The 11,978-nt window shown below is 47.5% G+C and overlaps 1 protein-coding gene and 1 pseudogene across 1 annotated transcript; one reads left to right on the top strand and one right to left on the bottom strand.

Annotated features, from left to right (window-relative positions):
• Nucleotides 1-4,155: 4,155 nt before the first annotated feature.
• On the bottom strand, nucleotides 4,156-5,115 carry LOC108384705 (olfactory receptor 10H1-like). The gene has a single exon (XM_037022210.2). It carries the CDS (start codon nucleotides 5,113-5,115, stop codon nucleotides 4,156-4,158), a length of 960 nt encoding a protein of 319 aa, XP_036878105.2.
• A 105-nt stretch (nucleotides 5,116-5,220) lies between these two features.
• Nucleotides 5,221-6,882, top strand: LOC108389346 (MKI67 FHA domain-interacting nucleolar phosphoprotein-like; annotated as a pseudogene).
• Nucleotides 6,883-11,978: the final 5,096 nt, after the last annotated feature.

Below are 11,978 nucleotides of genomic sequence, written 5' to 3'. Positions count from 1 at the left end.
ATTGTTGATTGGGGAACTGGGCACCCATCCACACGCAGGGCGCTGGGGTCACACTGGGGAATTACAGAATAAGAGTTGTGAAAGCAGAAGATTGCATCATAAGCTGGCCTTTGCCTCCAGCAATTAGCCTTGAAACACCTAGTGGCTCCAATTAGCACTGGGGAGGGGGACCCCTGAAGTCTGGGAATCTCACCATCAACAGCTCTTCTCTGGGCTCCAGACCTTTTAATCACCTCTCTGGGCTCTGGTCCTGCCTTGGGGATGCCAGGGGATGTGGCACAGAGGGGACCATTAGCAAGGAAGGCAAACAGCTTGGAATGGAGGGGGGACCTTCAGAAAGTGGAGCTGAATAACAGAGAGGAGGTGAGGATGAGGCACCTGGGGGTGAAGGTAGGGATCCTGACCTACATGAGCAGGCGGAGGGGTGGGGTTGTCCCCATCCCCGTGGTGTGGAGGATCATCACCCCAGGACCCTTGTTGTGTTTACATTGACTCACTTTTTTGTATTTACTCCTATTTTCCATCACCAGAAAGTTAATGCTGGCTTCTATTTTTTTTTTAAATCTTTGGCAGGGAAAAGAAATGCCAGGTTATTTGGGGAACGGAGCATGAGGGGAGAGTCTAGAAGGGCTGGGGGTAGGGTCAGGCAAGTGATGCCCTCACCTGGGCCACCAAATTTAAGGGGCCACCAAAAAATTCAGTGGCCAAGATACATCATATTTAATGCAATATTTTTAAAGCTCAAAATTGATGCAAAAAGTTCATGATGAGCAACATGTCAACATTTCAGATAAAGACAGAATGGAACACAGTGTAGCCTTGACACTGCCTTGAACACGCGTCCTGACCCAGCCCTTGGAAAATGGGCTTCTTCTCGAATTGCCACTTCTGGAAACTGCATATATTCCCAAACTCAATTTCTTTTGTTGTCTTAGATGTACAAAATGACTACTCCTAAATAAAGTAAAGGAGTAAAAATAGGGTTTATTTAAATTTCAGAATGCATTGACACTGGTCAATCAAGCTAGAGTAAGATTATTTTTCTTCTCTGATGATCTCAGGAAACCACGCTGGCACTTCTTAGCTATAATCCAGAAGCCACCTTTGCCGTCAGCTCATCCAAATTCACACAGTCTGATTCTTACCCATTTTCCAGGACAAACAGTGTACTCCAAGATGTCTCCAGATCCGTGGTCGGCTAACCTGCCAGCTAACCTCAGACTTGTGCTGACCACTTAAACATACCTCATTTATGAAAACCCCAAGAGGGCCTCTTGCCCCTGGGGACTCTTTCACATCTTACAGGGGAGGCAAAGCTTGTCCCCCAAGCATTGGTAATTAACTACTCTGGAGCTCCTCAGTATAGTCTGGGAACTTGACTTTAAAAGAGGGTCTGCATTTTTTAAGGAAAAAAATTCACGATTAAACACAATGATGTTTTCCATGTTAATACATTTACTAATGAAAAACCAAACACAGAGATACTACAGCAGGTTTGTGGAACTTAGAATATGTCTCCATGATCCTCTCACACTGGGTATCTTCTTAATTCCCTGAGAACAGTATGTTCTTAGCTCTGGACTCATTTCATCAGTGCTTGCTTGCTAAAACTGGTCTCTTCTTTCCAATCCAGGTTTCCATCCCTTTCTGGAACAGATGGCCTCCTTTCCTCAGAACCCCTGAGAAATATATGTTTCTGCACTCCAGCTCCAACTTAACGAAATTCCAGTTTTTTCATCTCAGGGGCAAGACCTTTAATTAATGGGCTTAATCTCTTCATAGCTCAGGTTCCTCATCTTCAAAATGGAACTGCCAATCCTATCTTCCTTGTGAAGTAAAATGACTGATGTGTGTTACGTGATTAAGACCATACCTACTACTAGTCATCAGGGAAATGCAAAGCAAACCATATTAAGATACCACCAGAGCGGCTATAAACAAAAAGTTAGGTACATTAGTGTTGATGAGGATGTGGAGAAACTGGAACCATCATATGCTGGTAGCAGGGACATAAAATGGTGTAACCACTTTGGAATGCAGTCCAGCAGTGCCTCAAACTTTATTACACATAGAGTTACCATATGACCATCAATTCTACTCCTGGGTATATACCCCCCAGATGAAAACATATGTCCACACAAAGATGTGTACATGGAGTTTATATAAGCATTAGTCATGATAGCCAAAAGGTAGAAACCATTCAAATGTCTATCAGTAGATGAATGGATAAGCAAAATATACTATAGCCGAACAATGGAACAGTATTCAGCCATGAAAAAGAATGAAAGTACTGATACTGGCTACAATGTGGGTAAACCTTAAAAATATTTGCTGATTGAAAGAAGATAGACATGAAACAACAATTGTATAATTCCATTTATGTGAAATGTCCAGAATAGGTAAATCTACAGTAGATTTGTGGCTGCTTAGGGATGCAGGGAAGGGAGGAAAGAGGAATAATAGAAAAGTGTTACAAGGTTTCTTTTGGATATGATGAAAATGTTCTAAATTGGCTGCAATAATGATTGCATATATCTTTAAGTGGGTGAATTATACAGTATGTAAAGTATCTCTCAATAGAGCTATTTTAAAGCTAGCTGATGAGAAATGCTGAAAAAACATGGAAGTGGTTACCAGCATAACTATTAACAAAGAAGGAAAAAAGAAAAATGTTAACTTCCGTCTGCAGCTCACATATCTGGCTTTATCTTTGAGCTCAAGAGTCCTTACAGCAGTGGTTCCCAAAGTCCCACCCCCAGACCAGCAGGGCCACCACCTGGGCACTTGTGAGAAATGCAGATTCAGAGCTCCTCCCCGACCTGCTGAATCAGACACTCGGGGGGTGCAGGCCAGGTGCCCTGTGACTTAACTAGCCCCCCGGGTGACTCTGATAACACCTCCAAGTCAGAGGCTGACTGCCACAGAGGGCTCACGGGACTGACCCCACACTGCATCTCTGTGCCGTTGGCTTCCTGACTATGCGCAAGTCCTGAGCCTCACTGTGTCCATTTCCTTATTTAAAAATGGAGTGTAACCCAAAGAGGCTGCCTGACTTCACCAGAGCACCTCCCTTGGAGCAGGGTCCAGCCAGGGGAGATTATAATATATATACATATATTATACATATAGTTGCATATATATATATATATATATATAGCTATTATATATGAGATTATAATATATATTCTACATATACAGTTGCATATATATCATATATATAAATAGTTGCATATATTTGACTCTGCAACACACAAAAGAGAGATATATTTTTACTGAGGATTTCCAAAGAGTTGGGGAAGGGGATTTAGGTCAAGCACTTTACAGTCACTTCATAAACCTTATAAAATGCGTACTTACATCCCTGTTCTTTCTTTGAATTTCACCCACCACTGGGCCCATCACCTACCCATCCCAGTCAACTCCCAGCAGTCGCCTCTCCGCCCCTCCTCTTTCCCTCAGCCTAGCCACGGTTCCTCTTCTCTCTCCCAGGCCTGGCTCCCCAGTTCTCTGCACATTTCTTGTCTCCCATGCAGAAATTCAGATCCCATCCTTTTCTCTATGTCATTTGCATCCTTAACCCATTATTAGGCTCGGCCAACAGAGGCAACTCATAGAAGGGAGGAGACTCTTTTCCCCCCAATATGTGAAGACCTGAACTTGAAAAACCATTTTTCTTCATCACAAATACTTTCCTTCCCTCCACACGATAGGCTAAGAGAGATGATGTTTCCAAAGCATAAGATGCAATGCTTGGTACACAGCAGGCACCAACTCACTGCTGCTGTTTGTGTTGTCATTGGTTTGGACAGAGTGAGCATCCCTCGTTCACGCATTCAAGATAAACCATGCACGTGGGATCTCCACCACTGTAAGGTGGGCATCCCCTCCTCCACATCACACCCAGTTCTGGGGAACAGGAGGAAGCTGACATACAAGGTCAATATTGGAGAGGTCCCAAGCCCGGTGCATCTGGGAGAAAGGAGGTCAACCAGACTGGAGGAAAAGAGAGAAAACCCACATTTAGAATTTACAGATCACTTGCTATGGAGGGAGGTAGGGAGATTCACATACCAGTGAAGCATAATTATTCCCATTTCACAGAGAGAAGACTCAAGTGCCTCTGCCCCTCACCTCGCCTGCCACAAAACCAGAACTTCAGGAGCTCTGGGGGTGGAGTTTGCTGAGGAAGGTCTTCTTCATGGCGTCCTTCAGCTGCTTGTTCCTGAGGCTGAAGATGATGGGGCTGAGGAAGGGCGTGAGCACCGTGTAGGTGGTGCCCATCAGGGCGTTTGCTTCCAGAGACTGGGGACCCCGGGGCTGGAGGTAGATGACAGAGGCGAAGCCGTAGTGCACCACCACCACGGTGAGGTGGGACACGCATGTGGAGAAGGACTTGTGCCGGCCCTCCGCTGAGGGGATCTGCAGGACGGCAGCCACAATGAAGGCGTAGGAGAGGATGATGAGGAGACAGCAGCCCAGCAGGGCCGAGATGCACACCAGGCCCACGCTCTTGGCCACTGTGGAGACATTGTCCCCACAAGCCAACTTCACGAGAGGTGGCACATGGCAGAAGAAATGTTGGACCTCATTGGGTCCACAGAAGGTGAGGTGGAAAATGGCCGTGGTCACCACCAGCCCCATGACTGAGCCACCAGCCCAGGACCAGGCCACCAGGCAGGCACAGCCACGGGGGCTCATGAGCACACTGTAGCGCAGGGGGTGGCAGATGGCCACGTAGCGGTCATAGCCCATGACGGTGAGCAGGAAGGAGTGTGTGAAGCCAAACGTGAAGGAGAAGAACATCTGCCCGGCACAGGCCACGGAGCTGATGGAGCGGTGGGCGGAGAGCAGGTCGGCCAGCATGCGCGGGATGATGGTGAAGGTGTAGAAGATCTCAGAGACGGAGAGGGCGCACAGGAAGAGGTACATGGGCGTGTGGAGGCTGCGCTCGGTCCAGACGGTGCCCATGATGAGCAGGTTGCCCAGCAGCGTGAACAGGTACATGAGCAGGATCAGCAGGAGGAAGGCGGGCAGGAGCTGCTGCGGGAAGGTGGAGAAGCCGAGGACGATGAATTCAGATGTGGAGGTGGAGTTTATCCTGAGCCTGGTGGCCATTCCTGTTCGGGCAGAGAAAGTAGAAGGCCCAGTGGTAAGGATCTTGGTGTCTAGTGAGCCCTACCTGGGAGGGCTCCCTGGAGAGCGTCTTCCCCTCCCCAAGCCATGGCGGGGGCCTCTGCAAAGTACTGCTCCTAATACTGTCTGTGCTTCACAGAGCTGCTTGTGGCTTAAATAAGATCATACATAAGATCATAAATATGCATCTAAAGTGCTTGGCACAGGTCTTGGCCCATGCTTAGAATGCAATACTGGTAGTAGCTCAAGGTCTCTATCCAGCCACACCTGATTTGAGCTTGTCATTGCTTCTAGTCATTTTTCTGAACAGGAATGGAAAATTAAAGAAAAAAGCAACAATTTGTTCTTTTAAACAATGATTATGCTGGGCTCTCTAGTTAAAAAAAAAAAATTGATTGGAAAAAAATCCAGTGTTGGTTGGAGTTGCATCTTTGAAAGGCTGTGCAAATCTGTGTTCAGTATGCCCAGCTCGCTGCATGAACTCAGAGCTGTCTTAATACTTCACAGTTATGAAGTGGTGGCTTTTTTTCCTTTTTATCCAAAACCCTACTATGTTCTCCACATGAGTTACATACATTTCCGATGTTGTTTTAAAACAGTGCTTTAAAAAAAGTTGGGGGTCCTTAATCTTTCTGAGCCCTAGTTTTCTCATTCCAGAAAGGAAGTTAGTGTGGAGTTCCTAGCTGACGCCCTCCCTTCCCGCTTCCGCCGCTCCGGAGGGCAGCGTGGTGCAGGTGCATGGAGCCTCTCGGCATGGTGCGTTTGCCGGCCAGGCGAGGCCATTCCTGTCCCTGAACCCCCAGGAGGACGCCAAGTTTCAGAAGGAGGTGGCGCGGGTCTGCTGGCACGCCAGGCAGCAGCAGAAGCAAGAAAAATTGACTCCTGGAGCCATCTGTGTGGGTCACGTGCCCCCAGCACTTTACAAAACCCAGATCCGAGACTATTTCTCCCAGTTTGGCACTGTTACAAGATTCAGGCTGTCCAGAGGTAAAAGGACTGGAAATAGCAAAGGCTATGTCTTTGTGGAGTTTGAATCTGAAGATGTTGCCAAGATTGTTGGTGAAACAATGAACAACTACCTTTTTTGGTGAAAGACCCTTAAAGTGTCATTTCATACCACCTGAAAAAGTGCCCAAGGAACTTTTTAAAGAGTGCCACATGCCATTTAAGAAGCCGTCCTATCCAGCAGTGAAGCGGGACCATCAGAGCCGGACGCTCCTTCAAAAGCTACACATGGAGGAGCCGTTTAAAAAGAAAGAAAAATTGCTCAAGAAGAGATTAGCTAAGAAAGGAATTGATTATGATTTTCCTTCATTCATGATACATAAAAAGGGAAAAAAATGCTTCAAACACCAATCTTCAGACATCTACAAACAGCCAGGGTTTTTCTAAGAAGAAGAATCAAAAGAAGGCTTCAGGCCCTCTGAAAATTCCTGAGAAGACAGTGGATACCCAGGTTTTACCCAAGAAGAAGAAGAAAAAGGTGTCAGGCCCTCAGAAATCTCCTGAGAAGCCTGTGGGTAGCTGGGCCCCACACCAGTTTGTACACCAACAGTTTTGGAGAAATGAAAATCTGAAGCAGCTGAGATGGATGATGACAACAAAGATAATGAAATGGTTTTCACAGAGCCCACAGCTGGTGTAAAAGAAATTCAGGACAAATCCCTACACGCTCTTGGACAAAAAGATGAAGAAAAAGTAGTCAGTGCTTCTGAATACATGATGTATAATATTTCTTCTGAAATGTGATTTTTTTTTTGGTAGTAGGTAAAGTGAAATGCAACCATTACAATTTTTGGAGGAAAACCTATGAGCTCGTCAGTAAGGCAAACAGTGGTCTGGCTTCCCTGCCCTCACTGGCCCACACTGGTGAGGCAGCTAGCTGCTCGGGGCCTCCTCTGGTTTCCTCTGGTGTTATTGGCAGTTTTCTTGCTGTCTTTAGTGACTCTGCTGGGAGAGAAGGGTCACCACTAACTGCTGGCTTACTCAACTGCGGTATTTGTTGTTAATATCAAAGAAAATAAAGTCTCCTTTGACCAAAAAAAAAACGAGTTCCTAGCTGACAAGGTTGTCATGAGGATTACATAAGGTCATGCATATAATGTGCCCCTCAGGGCCTGGATAGAGTAAACCCCCCAGGCGATGAGAATGAGGTCAGGCCTTGGCGACAGGAATCAGATTCTCTCACAGTGCGGCAAGTTATGGTTGTATCTCCCTTTTAATTGATGCATTGAATGCATTTTCCTTTTTGGTAAGTACTGCTGTTTTAATTCTGTCACTTTATTTAATACTTGAGCTATTATGTATACATATACATGCATCAACACAGCAAATATATACACACATATGCATATGTAACATAAACAAATACATACAAACATGCACTCCTATTCATTACATCAACCAACCAACCAACAAACACTGAGAAGGTGGAATTGTCCCCAAAACGGACCTTAAGTGAAGCCATAAAGGAAGTCTGGGTCAATTCCCATGCCAGTGTCACAAAGAGCCAGGTCACCTGACATACTGCAACAAAACAGGAAGTTAGTAAGAAGAGGAGAGCCGAACGTTCCCATATATTCGGGATGTAAGTATCAGGTTGAGCATCTGACCTTGTCACAGTGACTTGATATCCACTCATCCTTGGATAAGAGAAGATAATACTAAAAACTGAGTGATAGCAAAAAGTTGAAACAATACCTAAATGAAATGGTTTGTGCCCTAGATTAGAAAAGGTATTAGTGGGAAAACTGGAAAAGTTCCAGTAAAATCTGTAGTTTGCTGCATAACATTCTACAAGTGTCAGTGTCCAGGGTCTGGTCAGTGTCCTGGAGTCACGTGAGAGGCTGACAGGACGTTGGGGGAGGTGACCATGAGAAGTTTTGTGTTATTTTTGCAACTTTTTTGTAGGTATGAAATAAACTAAAAATAAAAAGTTAAAACAAAAAGATACCTTTCAAAGTAGCACAAACATCTAGCAAGCAGCTGGGAATTAACTTAAACAAGAGCACACAAGACCTCTATGGAGTAAAATGAAACCTCTAACTAGTAGAAAACAAATAAGAATAAATAAAATAATAAGTATATGCTATTTTAAAATAAATATAAATTTAAAAATTAAAGTAATAAATAAATAGATGAAATGGAAAGATAATATAAAGATGTTCATTCTCCCCCAAATTTAATCTCGGTCATGATGATGGTCTCACAGATGTAGGCATCTGTCCAAACTCATCAAAATGCGTATGTTAAATACATGTTGATATTTATGTATGCTTTAATAAACTGAAAAAACCTAATAGGAGACTAATACCTAGAATGTACAAGGAATGTCCACCTGTTGGTTTTTTTAAGATGATAAACTTATTCTAAAATTCCTATGAACAAATAATGATCCATAAAGGACAAAGCCAGCCTTGAAATGAAGAGCGAAAGGAGACAGTGGGACATTGCCTTCCAAGCTGCGGGACATTCTGCAAAGTCCTGGAAATAAAGCTAAGTAAGGTGAGTGCAGAGACAGACTAACAGACCAGGGGTGCAGAACGGAGACCTCAGCAATGCAGCCATTCATACAGGGCTAAGGTCACAGCACAAGCCATCTGGAAAAGAATGAATTGCTTAGGGGACACTCTTGAGGAAAACATCTCTCTATACAGACAAAAACAAAACTGGACTCCCCCCAAAGAGACAATCAAGATGAATTAATAACCTGTGAAAGGAAAAATCGTAGTCAATGAAAGAAAGTGTGGTAGGTGATCTAAGAACAGGAAACGAGTTCTTCAAAGAGGGAAAAAAAAGTACAACCCTTAAATAAAAAAGATCAATTCCATAACATCAAAATTATGAATCATATTAACAAAAAGCATCAGAGCTGAAGTTACCAGATGACACAGACCAAGGAGATCTTTGCAATTTAAATAAGTTCTAGAGATCTGATGTATGACATAGAGGCTACAGTTAGCAAGGCAGTAATTTAAAAGCTTGCTGAGAATAAAGACAGCAATGTTTGAGGGCTAGAGGGACTGGGGGCAGCCTAGCCAGTAAACCAGTAAAGTCTCAACTTCCTCATCTGCCTGCTCTCTCAGTCTGCATCCCTGGGCTTCCTCCCTGCCTCTCGGCCCCTGGCCACAGCCCCACGCCCACCCTCCGGGGGCATGCACCTTCCCACCCATCCTGCTCCTTCCTACTCCGCCCCTGGTTACCAGATCCAGCCTCTGAGACTCACCCAGGCCTGGAGTCAGGCTGAGCCCAGGCACGGTTCAAATCTCCGGTCCTTGCCAGGTACTGGGGTAACCAGACAACTTGCCCTTGAGGGTTCCCTGGGATTCGATACCAAGTGCTCAGCACAGAGAAAGTTCCCCAGGAATGCTAGCTGGCACTTTTGTGATCTAGTGTCTCCATCACTGCTGGCTGGTTGTCATTCACCCTTCCCCACCGCCAGGTGATGCATATTGGTGCCAACTCTAGTTCTGGGCTAATCTTTCCTTTGCCACTGTGAATAATACCCTTGTTCCCCAGAACCTGCTCTTGGGGCAGCTGACCTCTTCCTCTCTCCTGACCACAAACAGGCTCCAGGGCAGGCCCTCGGAAATGTACAAATGTTATAGGGAAAAAATACAGGAAGGGCTCTCTGGGCTCCCTGTCTCCCTCTAGTGTTGCTTGGGCTACTCTTTCCCTGAATGACCCCTCTGCAGGACTCTCCGAGGGAGCCCTAAGGTCACCCGCACAAGTCTGGGCCTAAGTCAGGGGAAAGGCCAGGGCCCTGGTCCGGGCTATGGGCTCCCAGCCAGAGCCCTGAACCAGGGCACACTAGGCTGGCTCCTGGATCTTGCCCTGTGCCTTCCTCCTCTCAAGGGCACTGTTCAGCCCCTCTGCTCTCTCTGCTTAAGTATCCTGTGCCATAGACCTGAGACGGTGCTCCCAGGAGCATTAGCAAGCTAAGCACTGACACAGGCGCACAGGTCTGAGACACACACTGGCAGTGACACCCAGGGAACATCCAGCCACAAACAGGAGCACCGTGGTTCATTCCGCACACATCTCCCAAGCACTTACCAGGTGCCTAGAGCTTGCCTGGGATTGCAAAAAGCCAGGGACACACAAGCAAGGGTCCTGTGGTGGGTTTAATAGCCTCCACCACCCCCACCCCTGGCCCCAGTTCTCATCCACTGGAGCCTCAGGATGTGACCTTTATTTGGAAATAGGGTTTCTGCAGGTGTAATCAAAGGATTGAGATGAGCTCATGCTGGATAAGGGTGTGTCCCAAATTCAGCGACTGGTGTCCTCACAAGAATAGAAGGGGACACACAGGGGGAAGAAGGCCATGTGACAGTGGAGGCAGAGACTGGAGTCGTTTTGTGGCAAGGCAAGGATTCCTGGAGCCCCTAGAAGCCAGAAGGGATGAGGAAGGAGCCTCCTCCAGAGCCTTCGGAGGGAGCACCGCCCTGCCCACACCCTGATTTCAGACTCTGGCCTCCAGACCTGGGAGAAAATAAATTTGTGGCACTTTGTGACAGCAGCCACAAGAAATGAGTACAGACCCACACACAACTACACGAACACAGAGACACTCAGTGCTCCCAGAAGCACACCTGGGGGATGCCATAATGAGCAGAGGCGCATCATGACACACCAGCGTTACTCTTTGGGCCCCAAACCACCCTCCGCTGCAACCAGGCACAGAGACCATTCCCTGCCTGGGCATGCATCCTGGCCACCACAGCGGCTGCAGGTCCAGGCACTGGAGAAGGAGGCAGCCCTGGGCAGTGGGTGGACTCAGTGGGGTCCAGAACCCCCGTCTTCACCCCATCTCCCTCCCCCCAGTTCTCTCTGCTTCCCTCTGCTCCAGCTCTCTGTGGTCTGCATGCCCTCTCCTCCACAGCTGTTGGTATCGAGTCCTGGAAAACAGTCCTGGAGATAGAGAGCTAGTCTTGCCTCACTCACAGCAATGCCTTGTGTGCAGCCTGGCCGGGGCCACCCCCCTCTGCAGCCTGAGGGGCCAGGGGAGGGCAGGGTGGGAGCTTTATCTCCCTGGAGTCCTCCCCAGAGCAGATTCCCAGAGGCCTCTCCCCAGAGATGCAGATGCGAGGGTGCAGGGTGCACGGTGCTCCAAGTCCAAGGAGGACAGCTGGCACCCTCCCTCTTCCTCCCTCCCTCCCTCCCCCATCCATTCCTTCCTTCCGCCCCTCCCTCCTTCCTTCTCCATGCATCACATGGTCACCGAATGCTAGTTAAGGAACCTGCATCTCAGGACCCAAGGAGAACACTGCCCTAACCTGGCACTAGCGGGGTCCTCAGCACGAGGAGAGGCAGAGCTGGGTGCAGACCCTCCCATCTCCTTGTGGGCAGAACTAGATGGCAGGGGAACCATGGGAGAGAGCGAGGCAGCCTCCTAGGAGGGGTTCTGAAGCTGAGCCCGGGCGGGGGCTTTCTCCTTGGGCCGCATCTTAGTGCCGTCCCCTCCTGCCTGCTTGCGGGCTCCATTCCCATCTGAAGGAACGCCTACCCTCTTTCTGTAGTTCCCCCGTCCCAGCCAGAATCCGGCCTTCAGCCTCTACCTCCACCTCCTCTCCACAGCCGCCCCACTCAGCTCTGTGGTTCCATTCCTGAATTAAGACTCAATTCTGGCTTCTTTCATCATTCCCACCCTAGTCCTGGCTGTCACACCTCCATTACTGGTTGAAATGCCTGGTCTCCTAGCCTCCAACTTTGCCTTTCAAGTCTGCACACTGCATGGCAGGTGGAGAAGTCATGAATCAGAGCACGATCCTCCCCTACTTAAAACCCTCCTGTGGCTTCTCAGTGAGACTAGACTAGAATCCAGGCTCTCCATCTGGGATGTGATC

Source organism: Manis javanica, chromosome 13 (assembly GCF_040802235.1).
Source record: "Manis javanica isolate MJ-LG chromosome 13, MJ_LKY, whole genome shotgun sequence".
Taxonomy (NCBI): Eukaryota; Metazoa; Chordata; class Mammalia; order Pholidota; family Manidae; genus Manis; species Manis javanica.
Note: the sequence above shows the minus strand (reverse complement) of the source record. Positions and strands in the feature narration are given on the sequence as shown.